At 39.5% G+C, this 26,979-nt stretch overlaps 2 protein-coding genes across 5 annotated transcripts in view; one reads left to right on the top strand and one right to left on the bottom strand.

The window, feature by feature from the left end:
• LOC121917440 (protein IMPACT-like) overlaps positions 1-12,732 on the bottom strand; it is a 97,732-nt gene extending 85,000 nt beyond the window's left edge. Inside the window, exons 1-2 of the mRNA XM_042443414.1 lie at positions 12,682-12,732; positions 11,941-12,025 (exon numbers count right to left, since the gene is read on the bottom strand). Coding sequence (XP_042299348.1) covers positions 11,941-12,025; positions 12,682-12,717 — 121 coding nt within the window. The 5' untranslated portion in view covers positions 12,718-12,732. The remainder of the gene's footprint in view (positions 1-11,940; positions 12,026-12,681) is intronic.
• LOC121917438 (oxysterol-binding protein-related protein 1-like) overlaps positions 1-26,979 on the top strand; it is a 102,243-nt gene that overhangs the window by 49,891 nt on the left and 25,373 nt on the right. For all 4 annotated transcript variants that reach the window (XM_042443404.1, XM_042443408.1, XM_042443407.1 and 1 more), the window contains exons 15-17: positions 2,635-2,741; positions 17,785-17,947; positions 23,733-23,889. In XM_042443404.1, the coding sequence (XP_042299338.1) occupies positions 2,635-2,741; positions 17,785-17,947; positions 23,733-23,889 (427 nt within the window). The remainder of the gene's footprint in view (positions 1-2,634; positions 2,742-17,784; positions 17,948-23,732; positions 23,890-26,979) is intronic.

Here is a 26,979-nt window from a genome sequence, read left to right as displayed (position 1 = left end):
TGTACCAGGGTCTACATACAATAGATCTTACTTGAGCAGGCCCATTGGGAACTCAGTTACCCAACAATTGTGTAAGTTTTATTGAATCAGTAGGTTTGAAATAACAACTGGATTTAGGCCCCGTACCCCTTGTACTGCTCTTAGAATAGTACTGTATTCCATCGTACAAAAGTAGTAAAAATTTACCTGCTTTAACTTGCCTATAGCTCTGCGATGTTCACTTCCAATTTTTATGGTCTTCTTAAGACTTTTGTGCAACATTTGCAAATGAATGAAAGTTAACCATATTAAATATGCTTGCCTGTCATAACCATCTGATTTACAGACCTAGCATCCTAATCAAGGTGTGTCTGGGGAAACCTTGGTTTTGAAATGGATTTTGAGATACCATGTTGACAGACAGATCCCTATTGAAACTGTTGATAGTCTTTTCTAGAATATTGTACAGTAGTTCATTTAGTACTGTTTCAAAGGCACAAACCTGGGATTGTACAGTGCCCCATGCAGTTAATAAGTTTTGTGGCTTCATCTGTATTGCAGAAATAATGCAGTTTGACACTGCTTTAACTGCCATGGTTCATTGTTATGGAATTCTGGGATTTGTAGTTTTGTGAAATGTTTAGCTTCTGTCAGAGAGCTCTGGTACCAGAACAAACTACAAATCCCAGGATTCCATAGCATTGAACCATGGCAGTTAAAGAGATGTCAAACTGCATTATTTCTGCAGTGCAGATGTAGCCTTGTGTAATAAAAGTAAACCAAGATTTCTCAACAATGGTTCTCTGGAACTCTATGGTTCCATATGAGGTCACTAAGAGTTCTACAATAGGCTGTAATGGAGGGGACTTTTTTTTAGCTGTAGGTAAAATAATATTTATACAGGGGTTCTCTGAGACCTGAAAATTACCATATTTCAAGAGTTCCCCAAAGGTATGGAGGTTGAGAAGGCTGAATTAAACTATTTTGGGTTTTCCCTATTTTAATCTCACCAACAGGACTCCTGTGGTTTAGTTAGGGGTTCTGTCAGCAGCATTGTCTTGAAATGGTTTGATCATTTCTCAGCAGATGGCAGCCACCTTTGCCCAGTTTAGACTGACAGATAATAGAACTCTATGCAGGTGTCTGTTACCACGTTTTAACAAAGTAGAGATACTCATGGGCATGACTTCTTTAACGGAACATTTGGTACTGAAGACAAGAATAACATGGAAAGAATAGGGATAGGTTTGTGCACCATAGGGGGTGGGGGGAGAACAGTTCAACATAGTCCAGAAAACTTATTATCCCAAAATTAACAATATGCACAAGTAAAATGAAATACCCAGGTCAAGTAAGCCTTGCATAAGTAAAATTGTCTAGAGACCGCTTGGAGGTTTCTTCCAAAATGTATCCAGGGTTTTTTCCCCCTTTCATCAGGTTCAATTTTTCACCAGTCTCTATTCCAGTTAGCCAAATATATCTATGTGTTTGTTTTTTTAATGTGCCAGGCGTAGGTAGGGGGGTAGGTTTTTTTCCTTGTGGGGGGGGGGGGGGAACATCCTGACTGTGGTCTGTCCCACTCCTTACTTTGTAGGCAGGGAGGAATAAGCCATTTTGAGGGCACCCGGTATGCAGGCCAACACACTCCACAGATTCTTTGCTGCTTCTGCTTCTTTTTTTCTTTTTCTTTTTCCATTTACTTATTTATTTATTTATTTATTTATGTTAGTCACCCATTCACTCTAAGGGATTCTGGAGGGAGCTGCTACTTATCATGCCTGTTGTAGGCAGACTTTATGGCTACACTAGGATCAGCTAGAGGCAAATCATGCTCTTCCCCACTGTAATAATAATAATAATAATAATAATAATAATAATAGGATTTATTTATATGCTGCCCAATCACTGGGAATCCAGGCAGCTTACAACAGAGGGGATAATAGACGGTTCCCTGCCCTCAGGCTTACAATCTAAAAGACACGACACAAAAGGAGAAGGGAATGGTGAGGGGGGGAGGGGATCAGGTCCAGCATTCTTCTCTCCCTCTGAGGCCTGGACCAAGGCAGATGGACTGGAGGGAGGGCTCTTTTTCTTAATCGAGGCCAGGCCTGATGGCGTTGGGCCTGTCCTTTCGCTCCCTCTAAGGCCAGAAGATGACAGTTGAAAGGAGGAAGGGGAGGGCTCTTCCTCTTCAGGGCCAATAGTGTTGGACCTGTCCTTTCACTCCTTCCCAGGCCAGAAGATGACAGTTGGGCAGTTAAGCTCTTATTGTATTGCTGCTGTAAGACTGAAGGTCTGCATTTCTCTAACCCACCTTCAACATCCTCCCAAAACTGATACTACTAAAAAAAATCATCTTGAGAGAGGACAAGAAAGACAAGGAGTGGTGCAGGATGTAGAAAAGCTTCGTAAAAATGAGCTTCATTGTCAGAAACTTTACCTGATGCATGCCCATATCATATACATGGAGTAGCCTCATTAAATTAGGAATCTCTTTTTCTCGTGTCGCAGGTATCAAACACATCCTCGGTGATATTTTAGAAGTATCGTGGATAAAACCAGTTTTACATATGGGTTTTACATCTGTGAAACAGTTTAACTATTTAGTGGAGAAAATTAGTAACAGATACACTTGTGCTTTTCATTTTTTAAAAGGAGTACCAGCTTCATTTCTCAAGAAAGGTGAAGAAGTATCTGAAACTTCAAGAGAAACTTGTGAAGCCCTTAGTAACTGTCTCAAACTCTTCTCTAAACAAGAAGGGGTAGGTATTCGTATTTGTTGTTAAATGCCATCAAGTTGACTTTGACTTATGGCACCCCATGAATGAGAGACCTTCAGGTCACTCCATCATCAACAGCCCTGCTTAGGTCTTGGAGACTCAGAGATGTATCTTTCCTGGTTGAGGCTATCCACCTGGAATGTTGTCTTCCTCTTTTCCTACTTTTTTCTACCTTACCAAGCATTATTGTCTTTTCTAGTGAGTCCTTTCATCTTATGATATGTCAAAAATAGGATAGTCTCAGTTTAGTCATCTTGGCTTCTAGGAAGAGTTCAGGCTTGATTTTTTCCAGAATCCATTTATTGATCTTTTTAGTAGTCCACTGTATTCACAGAATTCTCCAGCACCACATTTCAAATGAATTGATTTTCTTCTCATCCGCTTTCTTCACTGTCCAGCTTTGATGCTTATACATAGAAATGGGAAATATGAAGGCATGGACAATCCTAACTTTTGTACAGCGGGCCCTTCCCTTACATGGGGAGCCATTCCGGATCCCCCCACGTAAAGTGAAATCCGTGTATGCTCATGCCCCATTGCAAACAATAGAGTGTGTGCGTGCTATTTCTTTAATTGTCATGGGGCTTCCGCATGAGCTGAAAGCTGCATGTAGTGTGCCCGCGTATGGTGCGGGTGCACTGTATTCAATGATATATCTTCATACTTCGGGATCTTGTCTAGTTTCTTCATAACTTCCCTTCCAAGACTTAGTCTTCTCCTGATTTCTTGACTGCAGTCACCATTCTGATTAATGACTGAGCTAAGGTATGGAACATCTTGAACTAATTCAGTGTCTTCATCTGCTTTAAAGGTATGTAAAGGTATGTTTTCTTAATGTTCAACTGCAAACTTGCTTTTGCACTTCATTCTTGGCTTTCTTCAGTAATTGTTCCAAGTCTTTGCTATTTTCTGCTAGTGGTATGGTGTTAAATTGTTGATATTTCTTCCTCCAACTCTCATGCCTCCTTCCTTTGAGTCTAATCCTGCTATAATAATAATAATAATAATAATAATAATAATAATTGTTTTTATTTATATCTTCCCGCCTCTCCCAATGGATTGAGGCGGGATCACAACAAAGTTAAAAAACAGTTAACAGTATTCCAACATTAGTTACCGCTCAATTAAAACCACAGCTAAAAACATAAAACATCAAATGTAAGACATCAAACATTATCAGTCAATCGCAGGGTCAGATGCTCTCATTTCGTTCCAATGGTCTTCATAGGAGGTCAGGAGGGTATGCGTGGCGAAAGAGCTCTGTCTTTACTGCCTTCTTGAAAATTTCCAAAGATGTGACAAGGTGAATCTCCTCTGGGAGTTCGTTCCATAGTCTAGGGGCAGCTATACTGAAAGTTCTTTGGGAAGTGGAAACTTGTCTGGATGCTGATATCTCTAACAAGTACTTCCCAATTGTTCTAAGAGTGCGGGTCGGATTGTATAGGGAGATGCGTTCCCGTAAGTAACCCGGGCCCAAGCCATGTAGGACTTTAAAGGTGATAACCAACACCTTATACTGTTCCCGGAAGCTAATTGGGAGCCAGTGTAGATCTTTCAAGATAGGTGTTATATGGTCAAGTCTCGAAGACCAACCTGGCTGCCGCATTTTGCACTAGTTGAAGCTTCTGAACTTGGTACAAGGGTAGCCCCATGTAGAGTGCATTACAGAAATCAAGATGAGAGATTACCAGAGCATGTACTACGCCTGGTGGAATTTTGTTAAGTTCTTTGGCATCATTTTCTTTTGCTTCATCCTATAGATCCTTTGTCACAGATCAGACCAGACCTCTCCTTGGAAGCAAAGATGATCAAGTTAAGACTTTAGCCACATAATGAGAAGGCATGGATCACTAAAAAAACCCAATAATGCTAGGAAAGATAGAGCGTAGAAGAGGAAGACCACAGACAAGATGGATAGGCAAGTTATGGGCAAGGATATGCAGGACCTGGGCAAAGCGGAGGATAGGAATTCTTGGAGATGTCTTAACCACAGGGTCATGAGTTGAGGTCGACTCGAGGGCAACTAACAACAAACACAGTTGTGGGACTGGGGTAGATTATAATAGGATATAGAAAGATGCAAATTGTGATGCAAGCCCCTTTACCAGACATAAAAGTTAAACAAAGGAAAAATAGAAACAGCAGATTCTGATTATTTACTTCCTTTTGATGAAAGCAAAGCTTATTCTATAAGTGTGTTGTGTGTAAAAGTGTGCTTTAACAAATTACGGCAGAGCTGCTACTTAATACACATACTACAATTCCCAGAATTCCATAGCATCGAGCCATGGCAGTTAAAGAGGTGTCAGACTGGGTTATTTCTACAATGCCATACTCCATGTTAAATAGCATGGTAGCATCCTGTGGAGTCCTAGGGTTTGTAGGACTGAGGCACTAGAGTTTTCTGTCTTCAAATACCCCCTATGGCAAAATCCAGCATTTCACTGGATGTTGCTATGACAGCTAAAGTGGAATCACCACTATAACTGTGTACTATGAAAGGGCTTCTGGTATCTTCTGTCCTGGTTTAAAACTCTACCCACTACACTTACACCACACATTTGCCCTATGGCTGTGAAATGATCTCCCATCTTATCTGCATTATTCTGTCTGCTCCCTTGTTGTTTGCTTTCAAATTTGTTTCTGAGTTATAGTGACCCCCCCAAGGTGACTCTGTCATGGGATTTCTTGACAAGATTTGTTCGGAGAGGGTTTGCTTTTGCCTACTTCTAAGGCTGAGAGTTCTGGATGACCCTGGGTGACTCACCCAGTGGGTTTCCATGGCTGAGTGCGGATTTGAACTCTGGCCTCCAGTCATACTCCAACCACTGTACAACTCTGGCTCTTGTCCACACTCTAAAAAAAATTTAAAGCTCTTTTGGACAGCTTTTGCTATGTGTTGGGTAGTCTTCTGTTTCAGCACTTTTTTAAAGTTGGCCATTCATTTATTTTAAAATACATCCCACACACTGAACCTCAAAAAGGCATTTGTTCAGCATGCTACCCACACCCTTCAGTTATAAACTATACTGGGGAAAGATGGATGTGAAAGGAAAGGAAAAAACAAAGGAAAGTTTTGTCTGTCACTCAAACTCATAAGTTTTTAGTGAAAATGTTCTCAGAAGAAACATGTTTCTTAATTCTGAGTATGTGGAGAGGTGGTAGATTACAGCTGTCAAAATGAAAAGTCACTGTACATATACTGCCAAGAGGTTGCACTTGTATTAAAAATGGTATGGTCAAAAGTTTAAGTACAGTGGGCCCCTGATATACACTGGGGATTGGTTCCAGGAGCCTGCATGGATCCCCAATATGGTGTCTATTGTCTAAAATGGGAAAAATCAAGGTTTGCTTTTGGAATTTATATTATTTTTGAATATTTTCAAGCTGTGGATGTTTGAATCCATGGATAAAAAAAATCTGTATGGAGGGTTGACTGTATTTGTCAAAATTAAGTCATGACCTGGAGAAAGTAAAAATGAGGAGAATCTTTTGTGATGGCAAGTAAAGGAGAAGGAGCATAAATGGGAAAATGAGACAGCAGAGAGGAACAGAATGGCTGTATTCTCTGGCAATGAAGCTGAGGATAGCTTCTGGAGGAAGCAGGCAGGGGGAGTAGGTGTTTGGTGAGAAATTATGTATTGAGGCCTTGATCTGTGTAGGAGATGTTTTTTAAAGACCTGCTGCCTAATTTTGTGGTGAGATTGCATTTGGTCAGAGGTGAGAAAAATACTTTGCACATGCATAGATGCACTGTCTTAATTTTGAAATTTCACATTGTGGCTTTATTGACTTTGGGTTTGTGTGCTGTGTGCCTTCAAAGTCATTTCTGACTTATTGTGGACCTTATCATAGGGATTTCTTGGCAAGATTTGTTCAGAGGAGGTTTGCCATTGCCTTCCCCTGAGGCTAAGATTAGTCCATAATTGTTTATCTTAAAATCCCTCAACTGTAAAATATGATCAATGTTTTGGAAATGGGAGAAGTGATTTAACTGTAGTCATGCCTTTGTACTCTGTGGCTTTTCTCAGTTCTATGTCATCTAGCACCATTTCCATGCATGCACATCTACTTTCCAATTAAACATTTTCTTCTTGATTTATTCTGGATCTGCCATCATCTCAAATTCACAATATTAAACGCTGTCCTTAGTTCCAGCCACTCATGTATGGGAATATGTCTATTGATGCTTAAGTGTTTCTGTCACCAAAAAGACACTTAGAAAAAAAGTGCTCCTGCTTAAAGTCTTGCACTATGCTTCTAAGAACTGTGTGCATTGAAGTGCAACACTGACCACAGGGCGACCAGATGTCCTCCTTTTTCAGGACATGCCCTACATTTCAGTCTTCTGTCCAGGAGGAATTCCAGTATGTCCTCCTTATTGAGCATGACTGAGAAGCATGAATTTATATTTATATTAGTGTTTTTGGCTTTTATTTTGTAATATCCTCTATTTTTCTTGAATGTCTTACATTTTATGGTGCCTTGTCCTCCTTTGTGGTTAGAACATCTTGTCATGCTGGTGTCAGAAATCATAAACAGCTTAGGATCCTTTGTACCTAATCTACCATATCCAATGTGTATATTGAATGCACAGGGGCCTTACCCCCCAGGTTTATTCTCTTTCATTAAAGAGCTTCGGAGTTTGTTTAAAGAAAGCGAATTTCTCAAAGTTCACTGAATTAAGCCAGTTCCTAAATGCACACACATTACCTGACAGGTGGAAAAATCTCTTACTGTTGAACTGAGCTCACTGTTGGTGGCATCTTTTAAAAGAAAAAAGAAATCTTATTGACCATTTGTAATTTATAAAATATAAAAACACAGACCAAAATGTAAATATTCTGTGACTGTGGTTCACTGACATCTAGCTAATTTAGGCTGCAACCCTGAACTCACCTATCGATAAGTAAGTCCTCCTAAATGTAATGCGAATTTATTCCAAATAAAACTGATAAAATTGAGCTGCAAGGTGAAGGAACTGTGATTTAATACCATATTAGTGGTCCAGGCCTGAGCCTAATGAAGTTTTTAAACTGGTGTAGCAGCCAGGGGATGCCTCTTTCTTTTCTGTGTGCCTTCCCTCCGGTGGCGTTGGCTGCATCCGCACTGCAGAAATACTCCAGCTCAACACCACTTTAACTGTCTATGACTCAACGCTATGGGATTCTGGGGACTGTAGTTTTGCAAGATATTTTGCCTTCTCTATCAGAGAGCTCTGGTGCCACCACAAACTCCAAATCCCAAAGGTCCATAGCATTGAGCCATCAACAGTTAAAGTGGAGTCAAGCCATGGCTCAGTGCAATCTCAGCTATCTCCAGTGCCTGGTGTTTTTAGTTTGTTGTGGCACCAGAGCTCTCTGATTTAGGTCTAAAACACACTGCAGAAATAATCCATTTTGAGACCACTTTAGCTGCCCTGGCTCAGTGCTAGGGAACCCTGGGAACTATAGTTTTGTGAGACATTTAGCTTTATCTTTCAGAGAGCTCTGGTACCACAGTAAATTACAGTTCCCAGAATTCCCTAGCACTGAGCCAGGGCAGTTAAAGCAGTCTCAAAGTGGATTATTTCTGCATCGTATTTTGGACCAGAGAAGGCTAAATGTCTCACCTAATTACAGTCCTGAGAATCCCATAACATTGAGCCATGGACAGTTAAAGTGGAGCCAAACCATGGTGCAATGCTATGGAACCCTGGGAATTGTAGTTTGTAATGGCACCATAGCTAAACTAAATGTCACACAAAACTACAGTCCCCAGGAAATTCCCTAGCATTGAGCCATGGGCAGTTAAAGTGGTCTCAAACTGGATTATTTCTGCAGTGTGTTTTGGACCTCTCTGTCAGAGAGCTCTGATGCCCCTGCAAACTCCAGACCCCAGGATTCCACAACACTGAGCCATGGCTTGACTCCACTGTCAGGGCTCCATGCTATGGAATCCTGGGATTTGTAGTTTGTGGTGGCACCAGAGAGCTCTCTGACAGATGGTCTCGCAGAACTACCAGTCCCCAGAATCCCATAACATTGAGCCATGGGGAGTTAAAGCGGTCTGGAAGTGGATTGTTCCTGCAGTGTGGATGAGGAGGAGCTGAAAACAAAGCCCTCCCCTCCAAAACTCCTTGCCAACTCCTTTGGCTGGAGCTGGGGCCACGTGGGGGCGCCCCAGGGAGGGAGCAAAGCCACCTGGCATCCAGCCACCCCTGGGGGTCTCCCTTCCTTCTGTTTCCCGCCCTCCTTTCCCTCCTTCCCTCTTTCCCTCCTTCCTGCGACTCTGCGGCTGCTGGCCAGAGGGAGCTGCCTGCCTCTCGCGATAAGCTTTGCAGAGGAGCTGCTGCTGCTGCTGTAGCTGCTGCTGGTCTTGGTGCATTTGGAGCCCAGGAGGAGGGAAAGCAGAAGGTGACCCACGAGACCTTGCATTTTGGGGTCCTGAGCAATGTCCTGAGCCATTCAGAGGAGGAAGGATGGAAAGAAGGGGGTCCTGAGTCGAGGGAGTCACTTGCCACCATTGCCCATCAACCCTTGGATTTGCATCTGGCACTTAGCTTAGGAGCAAGGTAGGTTTCCCTTGTGTGTTTTCTTACTGTGGAACTTTTGACAAAGCAGCTGGCAGGGATGCAGGATGGAAGGGCAGGGTTTGGGGGGACTGTTTTTGGAGAGGAGGGAGGCATGCATGCATGCACTTGATGGTCCTTGAGGTCTCCTCTGTGACTTTTGTGGTTCTGTGTGGAAACAGACTGGGTGACCTTGGGTCAGTCACACTCTCTCAGCCTCAGGATGGTCTCTGAAGAAGCTGGCCATGAAGACCCTGGGATAGGGTCTTGAGGGTGGGGTGGGGTATGTGTAGCTTCAAGCATCTTTGACTTATGGGGTGAACCTATTTATTTATTTTGAGTATTTATACACCCCGCTCTTCAGCCACATAGGCTCTTGGAGCAGCTTACCTTTTTTTTTAATTAGACATTTCCCTGCGCTTACAATCTAAAAAGACATGACACAAAAGGATAAGGGAATGGTGGTGGGGAAGGGATCAAGTTCATTGGTTCGTCTGTCCCTCTGGGGCCATTACCATCACAAGGTTTTCTTGGATAGTTTCTTCAGATGGGTTTTGTGCCAGGGCCATCCTCTGAGGTTGAGAGAGAGTGACTTGCCCAAGGTCATGTGTGTGTGTTGTATGCCTTTAAGTCATTTCTGAGTTATGGTGACCCTAAGGCAACTCGTGTCACTGTTTTCTTGGAAAGCTTCTTCAAAGGGGTTTGTACCATGAGCATCCTCTGTGGCTGAGAGAGTGTGACTCACCCAAGGTCACCTAGTGGGCTCCATGACCAAGCAGGGATTCAAACCCTGATCTCCAGAGTCATAGTCCAGTGCTCAAACCACTACACAATGCTGTCTCTCAGGTTCCCCTTAGGATCGCCATAAGTATGAAAGGCACACAGCAACGACAACAAAATGGAAAGCTATGGTGTCGGGTTTCAACACTCAGCTTTAAAAGCTGCCCTTGCCAGCTCCTAAACTGTGCTAAAACTGAAATCATCCTTTTCTGAAACTGCCTTGCATTCCTAGCGGTGCTGTCTGAAAGTTGCTCATTTAATTCTTTTGACAGTGGAATGAATTCCTTTGCACTGGGACAATGGGCTTTTAAAACATCTTTCTTGCCCAGCATGGATTATAAATGTTATGTGTCCTAAGGAATGAGAATGCAGTGTTTTTTTAGAAGTGGGGGCTACTGTTAAAATCAGCTTTGGTAGAAACAAGAGAACTCTATGAAATGTACGGGGCTGCCATAGGTCGACCGGCGACCTGAAAGCACATACGCGCACAGAAACAGTGTACAAAAGATCTAGCATGTGATGATGTTTCTCTGGCACAGTGTTGTTTTAATCTCCAAGGGGATAGCTTTGTTAGTCTGCCTTTAGGTATCACAGACGCTGTGACTATTATGTGTTTGCCCTTCCAGATAACTAGAACATGTTCTAAAGAAAAGTTCAATATTGATATTGATTTTCTTTAGTTAAATTGCTAGAGTGGTGCATAGATACAGATAAACATGCTCTTCAGTTGATTTTGACAAAGAACAAGTTAAGAATACATACTAGCTTTAAAATGCACTATATATAAAACTTAAAAGAGAGTTTTTAGTTTGAAATTATGAAGTAGGATCCTTGAAGCTGAAACTGGAGTGTTGATGTTTTAATTTCATCTGGTCTATAAGAGTGAAAGTCAAATAGTATTCTAACAAAGAGATCACATATTTGAAAACAGACTCCATTGATTTCAGAAATCCTTATAAGTAAAAAAAAATTGGAGTTGGTTTTTGAAAAGGTGAATATAGAAAAAGTATGAAATAGTGGATGTTCTTTCTGTTGTGGTGCATTTGCTTAATTTCTAATTTGCACTATAGCAAGGGCAAGAATCTCACAGCTCTCCAGGTATTTTTAAAGCATTCCCCAGCATTGACTATGCTGTTTAGTAATGCTGGGACTTGCAGTCCCAATGTTTGGAAGGCTGCAGGATTTCCACCCCTCACACTATGGAGAATGCTTTCTTGGAAACAGTTTTTAAACAAAATAGTTTGCTGGTACTGTTAGTTGTACCACCTGCTGAAGTGATTTTGAGAGGATAAGTTTACTGATTCCTAAAGTTATAGAAGAACTTCTAGGTTCTGAGACAATCTGCTTGTTGGGGAGGCAAACAGCAGGAAAGCTAATTGTACTGTATTTTTAAATTGTAAGTTGCTTTGAGTTCCAGATTTGGGGGGAAAGCTGGATATTTGTTGTTGGTGGTGTTGTTGTTATACAGGTTCAACAGTATTAGGTTGGCTGACAGAAATGCCAGTGAGGAACTGGATTAAATGGGCCTATAGCTTGAAAAAGTTATTGTTTTGGCCTATGACTCCCAGAACCCCCTAGCCATTGTCGCCTCTAGTTAGAAAGTTCTGCAAGTGAGCAAACAGAAATCTTTTTTATATGTAATGGGAACTCCTAGTTAGCAAGGAGCTCCCACGGTACGAATCTGACTTTCATACGTGATTTTCACAGATGTTGAGCACATGTGCATAATTTAGACTGTATGCCTTTGGCTGGGCAGGCTCGTTTTTTGTTGCTTTACTTGTAAAGCGCCACATACGTCGATGGCGCTACATTAATAACAGTGACATCAGCAATAATATACCTGTGGCCTACCTTGGAAATTGTGTTCAGTGAAGAAAATTCTTAATGCAAGTGGGCCTGTATTTTTTTTTAATCTGCATGCACATCTGGAAAGTACCTGTTGATTAAAATATCTGAATAGTAAAGTTTTGTCATGCGCACAAGAATACATCTGCTTTTTAGAAAAATTGACTGATAGTGGCCAGAGAAGCAGTGAGTTGTTTTCTTCTTCTCTGTGTTGCACCACCTTTCTCATTAACCAAAAGCTAACTCTTCCCTGAAGCCAATCCCCACTCCCCACTAAAATTAAGTTGAAGACTATGTAACTATATTTCCCCCCTTTCATCTCTTTCCCTCCTGACTTGAACTATCTATTTTTAGACAGTAGGCTCTTTGGAAGCAAGGACCTGTCTTCCTCTTCATCCTAGCTTATGAAACACTCTGGAGAGTAGGGTAGTAGAAGTGTAGCTGCACATGATATGCTGTGAAAAAATAAGTTATTTTCATCTCTCACCAGTGGCCCCAAAGTTTGCAGCTATCAATCATAATCTAGTGTGCCTACAATGGCAGTCTCCTCTCTCCTGTTCTTCTAGGACAGAAGGTTGATGTTTATAGCACACAAGGAAGTCCCCTGAGAGACATGAACAATGTACTGTATACAGGGAACCTTCAAGTTCAGCAGACTTTTTAGATGATCTCACCTGTTTTATAGACAATTTTTAAAAATTAAACAGAAGGAAAACAGGGTGGTCAAGCAAACCCTAGCACACTTACTATTCCTATCTGTTCCAATCCCTTGGGGATTTGCATCTCGCTGTAAATAGCAAGACCATTGTATGCTACGTTACGTGGCTGCCTCGTGATGGCAGTTGACACAGACTGAAAGATGTGAGAGCACAGAATATTGTCATGAGGGTACAAGACAAACTTCAATTCATCTTATCTTTTCTTAGTCACTTCTTGGCCCACATAATAGAGATCAGTTTTTAAAACACCCTTAAAATTGTGAGTTGTGGGTTATATTCTGACTAAAACAAAAACTATTGTATTGTATTGGGGAGCATTAATATGCCTCATGTCCTAAGGAATGTTTTTATATGCAGAATCAAGCACAGTTCCACACAGAATTTAAAAAACACACACACAAGTTAAAATAAAAGCAAAAACGATGAAAATGTACACTTTTTGTATTGTGGGTCATTTCTTGACCCAGTAAATTCCAGAGTCCCTCGGCTGGAAAGATCATGAATGAGCACTGTTCTCCCTCTTCCTCCTTTCACATGCAGGATTTAATTAATGGCTTCCTATTCTAATCAAGTCAGTTTGCCAGTTCAGAATAAATTAAGCTCTGCATATGTTTGAGGGTAGGATAGGAGCTGGCATAGAAGCACAGCACTTGTTTACCATCCTTTAAACCAGCTTTTCCCAAGTTTCAGTCTCCGGTAGCGTTTTGAACTGTAACTCCTGTCATTCCTGCTCATTGGTCACGCTGGCTGCAGGAATCACATAGGTCCAAAATACAACTGCCCTGGCTTAATGCTAGGGAATCCTGGGAACTGTAGTTTTATGAGACATTTAGCCTTCTCTGTCAGAGAGCTCTGGTGCCACAATAAACTACAGTTGCCAGAATTCCCTAGCATTGTGCCAGGGCAGTTAAAACAGTCTCAAACTGGATTATTTCTGCAGTGTGTTTGGATTATAGTCCAACAGCATTGGGTGCCCAAGGCTATGGGATGGTACATGAGTCTAAAAACCATGGTTCTGGAGGATTCTCTGAATATGAGCATTGTGCATTCTTTCATTTTTGTGTGACCTGGGATTCAACTTTAACTATTTAGAAAGCCCATTTCATTTTCTGCACCTTATAGCACCAGTAGGAAAAACTAAAAATGTACTACTGGTGTTGCCCAAGGACTTGTAATTCCTTCCCATTCTTTCCATAGCTGTATGTTTTCCCCATAACTGCTGGTCTAGCAGAGCCCCTGTAAAGTCTACCAACTTCCAGTTCCTTATCTTCCTTCCTCCGATCTTCCAATACTTCTTGAGATTCCATATTTACATAGATGGGTGGCTGCAAGAGAGAGGACCCTTTCCATGGCTCATCCTGTCTTTTCCGTCCTTGGGAAGGTTCACTTTCTGTTACTGATGTTAGCACTAAAGCATCATGCTAAAACCTTCTTAGCTCTCTCCTTAGCTTTTAATTAATACTAGGTTTTTATAATCTTTAGGTTCTGCTGGCTATAATTAGTGCTGGAATCTTCTCCATTTGCTTTTCAGTTTTGGTGCTATCTTAATGTGTTTGAATAAAGCGTACTCTGTTAGTTAAAAATATAAGGATACTTGGTAAATGCAAAGGTAGGGTAAATACTTCTTAAACATTACTGTAAAATTTTAATCTTGAAAGCAGCATAAATGCAGAATCAAGCATTATATTCCAGTCTATTTAATTTGCATGTTTCTGTGCTCAGAATTAGAGTTCTTAGTTTATCTAGTGTTAGGAAGGAGGTGTCAAGTGGGATGCACATAACTGTGCTTCCAGTAGTAAAAATATGATGACAGAATGTTCTTGGTTATGTGTAAAGATACCATATGTCACTTCTTATGGTTATCAATATGTATAATGTGTATTTTATTCACTTAGATCAGAAATGTACAGAAAAAACTTTTGCAAATTATAGACCTTATTACAGTTGAAAGTTGCTGTTTCACTCCACCTAGATACTTTTTTGTTAGAACATATGATAATATCTAAAGCCCCACTTTTTAATCTAGCGCCACATTGGTCAATAAGTAGTTTAATAAGTGTTCTGAAGAATTCAGTGATCAAGGCCCTCTTTATTTACGTGGATATACACTTGTCCCTCCATTTGCGGATTTGATTTTTGCGGATTTGATTATTCACTGATTTTATTAATATGTTCTCTCTAGGAATATCTAGGTCCTCCAGCGCAACTTTATGGTCAACTTTAAACAAAAGTTGCACTGAAGGACGTAGAGAGAACACTCCATTAGGCATTTGTAGCTCTTCCAGCACTGTCTGGCAGATGATGACCAGAGAGTTGCACTGGAGGACCTAGAAATTCCTAGAGAGGTGCTCTCTCAGGTAAAAACATTGTGTTTTTGTTATTTACGGTTTTTCCACAATGACGGGGGTCATTTGCCCTAATCCCAGCAAATGTGGAGGGATGAGTGTATTACCATTGTTTAACTATATCATCATAGTATTATCTCAATAGTAGACAAAAGATAATGTTTATGAAGCATTCTGATAACAGTGGAGGTGAATAAGGCTGTTTGGCATAAAGTTATAAGGAGCTTAATAAGAAATTTGGCTATTTTTTAAAAAAAAAAGATGCTGTGCTAAAGGAAAATGATAAGATAATTCACTTAGAATCATAGAATCGTAGAGTTGAAAGAGACCACAAGGGCTATCCAGTCCAACCCCCTGCCATGCAGGAAATCCAAATCAAAGCATCCCTGACAGATGGCCATCCAGCCTCTGTTTAAAGACCTCCAAGGAAGGAGACTCTATCACCCTCCGAGGGAGTGCATTCCACTGTCGAACAGCCCTTACTGTCAGGAAGTTCCTCCTAATGTTCAGGTGGAATCTCTTTTCCTGTAGCTTGCATCCATTGTTCCGGGTCCTGTTCCCTGGAGCAGCAGAAAACAAGCTTGTTCCCTCTTCAATGACATCCTTTCAAATATTTAAACAGGGTGATCATATCACCTCTTAACCTTCTTTTCTCCGGGCTAAACATCCCCAGCTCCCTAAGTCGTTCCTCATAGGGCATGGTTTCCAGACCCTTCACTATTTTTGTCGCCCTCCTTTGGACACGCTCCAGTTTCTCAATGTCCTTTCTGAATTGTGGCGCCCAGAACTGGACACAATATTCTAGGTGGGGCCTGACCAGAGCAGAATACAGTGGCACTATTACTTCTTTTGATCTAGACACTATACTTCTATTGATGCAGCCTAAAATAGCATTGGCCTTTTTAGCTGCCGCATCACACTGTTCACTCATGTTCAACTTGTGGTCTACTTAAATGACTTTAATAGTCATGACTAATTTGTCTGTAGTTTAAAGCAAGATTAGGAAGAAAGACAGTATTAAATTTGGCATTTCCTCCTAGTTTCACCCTTGCATTTAAAATTCTTAATTTCTTGCTTGGCACACAAGCTGAATTCAATCTTGTAAGTGGAAGTGGACATATTTTGGACTCATAAAAAATCAATGTACAGTAACTCATTGAAAAAGGTGACAATGCTTGGTAAAGTGGAAGTTGGCAGTAGGAAAAGCAGAAGAGTGCATTACAGATGGAGTGATTCAAAAAAGGAAAGCATGACCGTGTGTTTGTAAGACATAAGCAGGGCTGTTGATGATGGAATTCTTGGAGGAGTCTCATAAGTAAAAGTCAACTTGATAGTAAATAATTACAAATATACGGGTCACTACTTTAAATTTAAAACCTATGAATTATAACATACAAAAATATATCCCCAAAGCCTTCACTCCATTGTTCTTGTTGCAAAATGAAATTGGCATATAGAAATTCAAATATTGAAACTTAATACTCACTTTTATCATGGGTATTATGTGACTTTTCCGTGCACATCTGTTCTCAAATTATAATACATAGTGAGAATGAATTATTACTATCAATTATCTTTAAAACATTTTTTCCTTAATATATTAAGTTTTGTGGGTCTTTCTTGTGAAACACTGCCCCCCCCAGGTTACTATTACAAAGAAGGTTCTGTATCACAAATGTGAGGTTTTGAATTTGCGCATTAAGAAATTTGAAGCATATATATCACACTACATTAGAAGATTCATACATAGGAAGATATTCCTGAGATGCCCTACATTAGCCATTTCGGACTTTAATACCAATACCAACATAGTGTGGTCAGTACTAACATCCTGAATAGGGCTTAGAAACTAGCAGTCAGCCATTAGAGTTTATTCTGTTCATGACAGAATTTGCCCCCATCTGTCCATACCCAGGCAGCTGTATAGAGAGATAGTTAAATTTTCAATGATAATCCCAGATAAAGTATATTGTAACAGAGCTTGGAAATGCTATTCTTTGACTGTGTCCCAAGTACCCACAAGGAGCATGGCCCTGTAAAAATTGACTTTTCCAAGTTTTGCTTTACATTTATCAAACTGGAAAATACCATGCTATGGTTGACAGTGGCTACACTCCTTGCTGTCTACAGGCAGATATTTCTGTCCTAATAGTTAATTGTTGGAAAAAAGCACCAGTGCCATCCAGGGGAAATGGTCCAAAGTTCAAAACTGAGTAGGATTGTGATTGTCTGAAACTGGAAAACCATTTACTCCAGAATTGAGATTCCCCATATATTAATCTGTGGCTAGTAAAAATTGTTCCAGACTATGACAGTGGTAGGACATATTTTTAAAAACTATGTGTAGGCATAAAAACTTTTTCACGGCATGAAAGCTACTAACATCAATGCCAAAACGAACAAGTTGGTCTTCAAGGTGCTTCAGGGTGACCTGTCATGCTTAAATTAATTTAAGTGTGATGTTACCTCAAATTCACACTAGCAGATCTGTAAAAATAGAAAGGAGACATGAACTGTCTCCTAGTATGTCTATGTTGCCTTTCATAATGCCTTGAATTCAATTAGCAGTATTGCTTTATACAAGCCCTTTTCTTACACTTTCCTGTTTTGTAATACTCCAAAATTTTGCCATAAGGGAAGTGCAGAATTTGCTTAGCATTTTTAATCTCATTCTAGGAGCTTGTTGACATGGTTCAATTGCAAACCCGAGCCTATTCTTGAAATAGCTTTTAGTCTCACGTTCTTGGGAGAGATGAGATTTTATTCATACATGTTTCTACTTATAGGTGAGGAATCTGAAACTGGAGCATGAGCAAGAGAAAAACAAGATCTTATCTGAAGCTCTAGAAACGTTAGCCACTGAACACCATGAATTAGAGCAGTCCCTAGTCAAAGGGTCATCACCTTTGAGCATCCTCAGTGAGGAACAGTTCTATGATGCTGTTTCAGGTAAGCATATGACTCAGTAAACTAAATCCATATCAGAATGTGAATTTCTTTATATGCTTAGGATCAAGTTATGATGGCAAAATTTAACACATTTACACCACCAACAGCAAAGAAAACAACTTTGCTCCCAGTGAATTTGCAATATATATTTACTTTTACTGTGCAATGTTTGTGTGTGTGTGTTTTACTGTGGCAGAAGAATATGCTGGGCATTAATGCGAACAATCACAACTGTAGCAATAAGGTTTCCATTACATCAATGGGTATGTAAGAGCTTGGAAATTTTTTTTGGGGGGGGGGGGAATGGGAGGGACTGCAATACCAATGGCTATGCTAGTGATGAGATCTGGGGTAGCTTCAGTCCAAAAATGTAAATTTTCCAAGCTCTGAAGTATGTAAAATTTATTCATAGCCCAGCTTAATTCCTGTAAGAGCTATGCTTACTCCTGGGCTCAGTGCCATCTGCTCCTCTCGGTCCTACAAGGTGAAGTAAAAATTTAAATTTGGTTACTAAAGCACAGATTATAACATACCATAAGTAGTTATTAGGTTGTATTACTAAATACATTACTAAAATTTATTTGATTAAATTTTATTAGTCTAACATATCAGATGTAAGGAGAAAGGCACTGTAACAAACTAACTGTGCAAATTGTCTTGCTGCTACTGAAACCATGGAGCTGGCTACAATTTCAGAGTTACCTTAGAACAGACAAATTGCTGTCCAGGCCATGTCTAATGTGCAAAGGGAGAGTCTGGAAACAATAACCAGAACGTGCAAACAAGAACCAGACCTCTCGATCAGATTCCCTTTTGTGGGAGAGTAACAAGAGGAGAGCAATGGGTTCTGTGAAGTTTTGAATCTGCATGCAGATCGGTTAAGCAGAATGAATACTACTAAGCTAATCTTCCCTTTTGGAAGCTTTTCTAGGTGAAGGGTTTGACATGATGTTCTCATTTATCATAAAGTTTAAAAAAAACATTGTCAAGATCAGAGGTCAAGAAGTGGTTTAGAGAATGAGCACTTTAGCCCTTGCATAGAACCTGTTGTGTGCCTCTAGGTCAGTGATCCCCAAACTGTGCACTTTAAGGGATTTTGGACTTCAGCTCCCAGAATCCCAGACTATTGGCCAACATGGCTGAGGCTTCTGGGAGCTGAAGTCCAAAATCTCTTAAAGGGCACAGTTTGGGGACCATTGCTCTAGGTTGTGCCACTTCTTACCAGATACCTACAGAGTTTGTTGTGGTCTACCTGGTAACATCTGCTTTTGTTCATGATTATATTGACCAACATGCAGGTTTTTTTTAAAAGAAATGCTGCTCTAAACCCAGTTATACAAACCAAAGTACAATACACCTGTTTCCAAAAAGCACTGTACCTTAAGCCAGAGGTGGGCAAGTTCAGATTTGTCAGACCTACTTTGTTGAGTCTCAAGACACACCAATTAGCAATAGAAATCATAAACTTAGAGCTCGAGCGTTATAACCCCAGGGACTTGTTTTCATTACCAGAACTGAGCTGAGTTTACAGTCCTTTCTCTTACACACAAGTCTGTTCTTGGTTACCTGATGCTTCCCACCCTCCCCCATTACAGCAGTTGTAGGTGAGGTGAAAATCATTTTGTTGTTGCTATTTTTAAATAGTTGGGAGTCAGAAACCCTTCCTACTTTAGAGCAATTGTCCGTAAATGTACCAGTAGATCACAATTTCTTGTATACACCCTTACCTTAAGTGCTTTCTGATGGATAGAAATATAATGTAGAAAAGTAAATGAACAAGTGTGCCTTCGAGGGAAAAATGTGGCAAAACTCTGGAAGTCATTCAGTTGGGGAAAAATAAGGCTTTCTGGGATATTGATGTTAAGATATATACAAATGTTAAAATGCATACAAATGTAATACTGATGCCTATAACAAGCATTTGTTGCTTAAAATTATATCTAAGGCTATCCTGGAAATATAAAAACCTGTGCAATCTGTGCTTCCTTTTGGCGAGTAAAAGTCTAGACTCCTAGCTCCTTAATGTTGCTATTAGTAGAAAGGTATGATTTATTCTATTTCTAGTAAAGCTTCATGACCAAATCTAAATGAATACTACTTCAAGTATTCTGGAATTAATACTGCAATTATTTTGTTGTTGTCATTGTGTCCCTTCAAGTCGTTCTGTCTTATCAAAGGCGAACGTATCATGGGGTTTTCTTGGCAAGGTTTGTTCAGAGGAGGTTTACCATTGCCTTCTTCTGGGGCTGAGAGCTCGTGACTTACTCAAGGTCACCCAGTCAGATTCATGACCAAGCTGGGAATTGAACTGTGGACTCCAGAGCTGTAGTCCAACACTAAAACCGCTAAATCATTAATTAGGCATGCTAAAATTGCTTGAGATAAAGGAAGTTACTGAATGAGTATTGTGATAATTTGCTTTTTATAAAAGGAACTTAGAATTGCTATAGCTTTTTAAAATAAACCTGGCTCTGTGAAAGAGCTAATTTAGGACACTTGTAATACTGTGTGTTTTAATCTTTCAAGAAACAACTCTAACTAATTAAAGTAACTGTATTTGCATTTGGAAAGGCCCAGTGTGTTGTGATGTTTTGAGTGTTGGACTAGACATCTGGAAGACCTGTTGAACTCTTCACTCAGGCATGGAAATGCATTAGGTGACACTGGGTAAGTCTCACAGTCTCAGCCTCAGAGAAAGGCAAAGGCAAACCCCTTCTGAACCAGTCTTGTGAAGGAAATCCTGTGATAGGTTCATCTTAGGATCACCATAACTTAGAAATGACTTCAAGGAACAAAATAACAGCAACATTTGTATTTGGCCAGTCATTTAGACTGATCTTTAGACTTCAAAGAATGGACCTAAGTTACATAGTTTACCTTGTTCTATCTTCTAAATGAATAAGAATATATTATAATTTTGTAAAGGTAATATGGAACTATTGGAAACACACAACACTAAGTGCCTGTCAGCTTGGTATGTCTGTCAGCAGAGCAATCATGCTGCAGCTCAAAAAAGTCTTCAGATGTTTAAAAACAGTGTTTTCCACAATTAGCTTGTAAATCTTGATCTATCCAGTAGAACAGCCTGTTCAGCTAGAAAGCTGTCTCAAAACGTTTACCTACTTAGTTTGATTTTGGATTTGTTTTGCAACACAAGCTGAATATATATATCTATATAGCTGAATATATATATATATAAGAAGGCCTCTGTCTTTCTCCATTCCATCTCCACCTCCTTCTGTTATTCTGGGTGGAGAGATAGACATTGAACTCGATTCCCTAACTAGCCTTAGAAGTCTGGCTAAAAATTCTTGCACAGAACGAGACTGAGAGCTCTTTGTTTTGTACGATATAGCTTATCCAATGAACACTTATTTTTCAGTTATCTGCACTACATAAATATTAAAATGTGTTGAGAATGAAAATGTGTTGAGAACATCATAGCCTCAAACACTAAAATAACATTTAAAAGGTAGATAGGTAGGTAGGTTATAAACAAGCATGAATAAAGAATGTGCCTTACTTGTGTGTTCTGAGTTGTGGTGGCAGTCTTAGATTCATAATATTAATTGCTGAAAAAGTTCAGTGTTGTCAAACTCTCAAAATTTTGCACTGTCATCTATACATGTGTTGCATTTTGATGCGATGTGTTTATAGCATGAGCTGTATACATCACATGAGAGGTCTGCATGTCTTATCCTTGGTTCTTTTCTGCTGTTATCACTGTAGAAAGAGAAATTTAATTAACTGTATTTTCCCTGGCACTAGAAGATAAAATGCTAGTAACCCTTGAGTTCCTTGGAAAGCTCCTTACCTGTGTATAATAAAATTACAGACATCTATAAAACAGAAAATGCTTATGTTTGAGAGTGTAATCAGCCCTGAATTAGGTACCCATTTGGGCCAGTTGCTATACTGCCTAGTTTGACCTGGGAAAGTCATGGGTCAGACTTTCCACATGCTTTTGAATGATGGTGAAATCTTGGACCTTTACCAGTTAAGTTCTGACCAGAATGTGATTTAGAGAAAAATTCTAGCAAAATTTTCTTCAGGGAAGCAATTTGGGATACTATAAGGCCAGAAAGTAATAATGCAAATGTACACTGAGATCCAGCATGATATAGTGGTTTGAGCGTAGGACGTGCACTCTGGAGATCGGGGTTCAGTCCCCCACTTGGCCATGGAAACAGAGGAATTTATCAAATGGGAGAATTTCTCTTAAATACGAATGAAAAGAAAGTGGGGCCAGAACGCATTCACTTAAAGTCACTAGTTTCGCGCAATTACGTGAATACGCATGGCATTCGAACTGGCTCCCCATTGCCCGAAAATAGCATGTCATTGCCCGAATTTGAGTGTGGCAGTCTATCACACAATAACGTGAAACCGCATGATTGCGTTCGGACTGACTTCCCATTGCCCGAATATGCGTATGGTGGTCTATCACGCAATAACGTAAAACCACATGATTGTGTTCAGACTGGCTTCCCATTGCCCAAATTTGAGTGTGGTGGTCTATCATGCAATAACGTTAAACCCATGATTGCATTCAGATTGCCATCGGATTATACTTCCAATTCCCCTTGTCTGATAAACTCAAGAGTCATACCCTCTCAGCTGCAGAAATAGCAGTGATAGCTTTGCCTTTGGTTGCCATAAGTCAGATACTACTTGAAGGCACACAACAACAGACACTGCTGATAGCTTTTATATATATAATTAAGCAGTGCCTCTATAGATGCATTGAGCCTCAGGGCTGAGGAAAGGGCAGATTATAACTAAATAAAATAATAAACAACATAAATGATAGAGGGAAAGTATCTGTGTTTAAAGGTACTTATTTACCCACTGATACGTCCATAACCAAATAGCAGTGGTAATTCATACAGTACTTCTTCATGGACTCTATGGCTTTAACATATGAGTTATTCTGCATCTGCTCTGAAGATCCTCAAAAGTTTCCAGAACTAAGCAGTGTTTTGGTTCTTATATCACACCCTTCAGTGTGGAAAAGATGTCCTTAATCATTGGACTGGATTTTGCTTTTGGTGAGTATATTTAACATGTTCAGCTGCGTGTTTATCTTTTCTTGCTGAATAAAATTATTTTGAAAAGGGAATAAGGCATGTATTGAAGATGTTTTAAACTGGGAAATGTCTAATGTTGGATATTAGTAACGCAGAACTAACTTGTTGTGAGAAATGCCACACTTCTAAAGGCAGATATGAAAGATGAGAAGGCGTTGCAACAGCCATTTTCTTAAACTATGAAATGGGCCGCTCATATCTTACAGCGTGATCCCAAACAGGTTTTTAATCCTGCCTAAGACAAAACCTAGCTAGTGTCAACAGTGGGTCACTGTGCTGTTGGTATAACCTCTAACTGTAGTTAAAAGCAGTGAGATTTAATGATTAAGAAGGGAAGGGCACAAACAGCCTATCTTGTGGTCTGTTTATTTTCCCTTGCTTGTGGTTGAGGGACAGAACAAGTTGCATCTGCACAAGTTCAAAGTTTGGAGCATGTGAGATATGTTGGTAATAGTTCATACCTGGCTGCCCCGCTGACATTCACCATTAACGTATATTCCTCGGTGCTGAACAATTTGCTTGACCATGTTCTGCCACAGACAGTCTCCACCAGTGCTACATTTTCACTGGACAAATGCTGTCATCATTACAGCAAAAGGAGTCTACTCAAATTTCAGTACTCTGTGTGAGGGAGGTGTCCATTACTCTGTTAAAGACTGTGGTGAAGTTTGTTTCATTGACGATTACCTCCCTTGCAGATTCAGAATCTGAAAAATCATTGAGTGGATTTGAAACTGTGACAACATACTCATTAGAAGACAGCATGGATTCTAGCAATACTATAACATCGGATATGTCTGAAGAAAAGCCTTGCAAAAGTGGAGAGACTCTGTCAAATGGCATCAAAAAACACAGGTAGGATTTTAACAGGTGTTGAGAGAGACTGTTACCTTTTTTTGATGTGCTGGACAAAGCCTGTCTCCTATCTGCAAAATAGAATTGGGAATACTTCCACCTTTTCTTTTGAACAATGGTGAAACAACTGTCTTTTAATCTGAGCATCTTTTTGGCCAGCATTGGGGATGGTGAAATATTAAGTGAGTTAAAAAATTATGACTACACTGAAGATTAAATACATGAATTCTTAACAGTGCATGTTTCTAACTCATTTAAATTTGTCTCATTGAAATCAATACCAGTCTCTTGTTTGTTCATGTTTTTTTAATGTGCATCTCTTACTGTATTTTTAGTTTCCAGTTACTTGATCTTCTTAGCATTATCTGAATTAATTCTGTGCTAGTTTTAGCCAGATATTTAAATATATATTTTAAACAAAAACACTAAAAACAAAAAGTCATACTGCATAAACACGTAACATATATCTATTCTTAAGTTTTATATGCAAAAGAGGACAATAGGTCCTCAGTTACATGTAACAAATACCTTGTTTCTCAGGTTTCAGTGCAGGGAGAATTTAATACAGTTACATTTATTTTAGCTTCTAATTTAAATATGGCTTAAAACTAATTTATAACTGGCACTTAACTGCTCTGTATATAGATAGTGATTTTTTTTCTTAAATACTAAAAATAGATTTTTTTTTTGCTCCAGCAAGTTTCATTTTAAATGTGTTGCGCTTTCATTTATTTCAGTACCTTAATGCTTGCTACCTAGCTCAATTTCATTCATTCTGTTCAAAGCAAATGAATTTATATCATTTGTGTGGATTGAAATGAAAGGATCAGAGGTTCAGTAATGATTATGATAGGCTTGAGAAAAATATTTCAGAATTTCTAGGCACAGTCAGATCTGAGTGTTTATATTCCCCACTCCTGTGCTCTCAGCTTTGCTCTGTTTAATTGCCATCAAAATACAGTTGGCCCTTCTTATACACAGATTTTTTATACACTGATTCAAGCATCCACGGTTTGAAAATGTTCCAAAAATGTATAAATTTCAAATATCAAACCTTGATTTTCCATTTTTTATAAGGGACACAATTTTGCTATGCCATTATATTTAATCGGACTTGAACATCCACAGATTTTGTATTCACGGGGGATCTTGTAACCAATCCCCAGCGTATAACAAGGGTCCACTGTATATACTTTCTCACATTAGAGATGACAGCTGGTGTAGGACAGTTTGCTCCATCCTATTTGCTAGCAGAATACAGAGAATTGCAGTTGTGAAAGAAACAGATCCAGATAATTAAGAAAAGACTTTAGGATACTTTTGTCAATTGATTTACAATATTTTTATGTGCTAGGAAGCAATAATAAGCTTGAGCAAGCTTTAAGTATAAGAAACAAACCGTAATTTTGGCAGGTTTCCACAAGCCTTGTTGTAAAACTCTGTTGCCAAAATTGTAAACAAGAGGTGACTAGAGCCTCCTTATTCTCTACTCCCCTGATATTTCTTTAGTTTCTGCTATAGATGTCTGCCTCATTAGGCTTTCTGACTGCTAGATTTTGATCTCTCTGATCTTGCCCCCATACACTTTCCACTCAGTGCCTATTCTTCTCTATTGAGTGAGGATGATTTTTTTATAAGTAGGGTTTTGGTAGCTTTTTAGTGGACTTTTAAAAAAACATTGCAAGAGGAAGATTTTTGGGCGGGGAACTAGAGCTTAGATGTGTGCCTTTTCTAACTGTATTGCAGTCTCTGACCTGTTGGCTGACACCACGTATGGGACTACTTTTCCAAATGTATGAGTGCAGACTGTCAGACCTTTGTGGAAAAATGAATCTAAATTTTGCTTGGAGCAAAATTCCTCAGGGTATAAAGCTGTTCATAATTGTCTTTGGATTCTTAAGACACTTACTTATCATGTCATATGGTTAAGTTAAAGTTGTAACATAAATATGTGTGAACCATGTTTTGTCATTATTCGTTTGGTTTTTGTTGTTGTTGTTGTTGTTGTTCTGTATTTTAATTTGTGTATGTGGGGGAAGGAGATGTATGTTTTGTCTTTTCATTGATATAACAATAGACTTTATGGAGAAAGTTGTAAATAAATATTTATCATGACACTGGAAATGTAGTTTTGTTTATACGATATATAAAAGAGATACCTGGCCAACATTTGAAACTGGGAATGTATTCAACATGCAGTATGAAACATTGCTAATAAGAAAGGAAGAGAGGAGCAGGGGTCATGGGATCGAGTTGTATTTTCTTCGGGCATGTACACTTTGTCGTTCTCATGTTTAAGGCTTATTCTTATATTATGTATATTTTTGAAGTAAAGATGTGGGTAAAATACAAAAATACATATAGATAAATCAGTTGCGTGTCTTGTATGTCACTATCACAGTATCTTAAACCAAATTAGAAAACTGGTTGATAGTTTTCTTTTGAAGTGTAATAGCCTGAGTGAGGCAGTTTCCATCACATTAATGTGGCATTTTCTTGTTATGTGCCTTCAAGTCAACTTTGACCTGTAATGACCCTCTCATAGGGCTTTCATAACAAGATTTATTCAGAGGAAGTTTGCCATTTTCTTAATCAAAGACTGAGAGAGTGTGGCTTGTTCAAGTCATCCAGTGGGTTTCCAGGGCCAAGTGGGGATTTGAACCTTGGCGTTCCAGTGTCTTAGTCCAACACTCAAACTCCTGCACCAAGCTGACTCCATACTCTGGCATAAGCACTCTGAAATCACATAGTCTCTGAAGTAAGCAAGTAAAGGTAATCAAAGTTCCTAAAAGCCCTGGGAAGATGAAGGGTTCAGACAGTGATTTTTTTAAAAACATAATTTTGAGATCTTTCAAAATGGCATTTTGTGTAACTGTACCCTAAAAGGTACCAAGCCCTAAATGGTACCAAGCAAAGAAGCACATTCTCTATGGTCTTGCCAGTGAGTCAGACATGTCTTGCATGTAATTTAGAATTTACAGCCCTATCTCTACATTTCTGTTTACCTTGATATAAACATAAAGGGGGAAAGCCTATTCTTCCATAAGATGACATGTAAACTAGTGCCCATATGTGTGTTGATGCAGGAAG

Source organism: Sceloporus undulatus, unplaced genomic scaffold, assembly GCF_019175285.1.
Source record: "Sceloporus undulatus isolate JIND9_A2432 ecotype Alabama unplaced genomic scaffold, SceUnd_v1.1 scaffold_18, whole genome shotgun sequence".
NCBI lineage: Eukaryota > Metazoa > Chordata > Lepidosauria > Squamata > Phrynosomatidae > Sceloporus > Sceloporus undulatus.
Note: the sequence above shows the minus strand (reverse complement) of the source record. Positions and strands in the feature narration are given on the sequence as shown.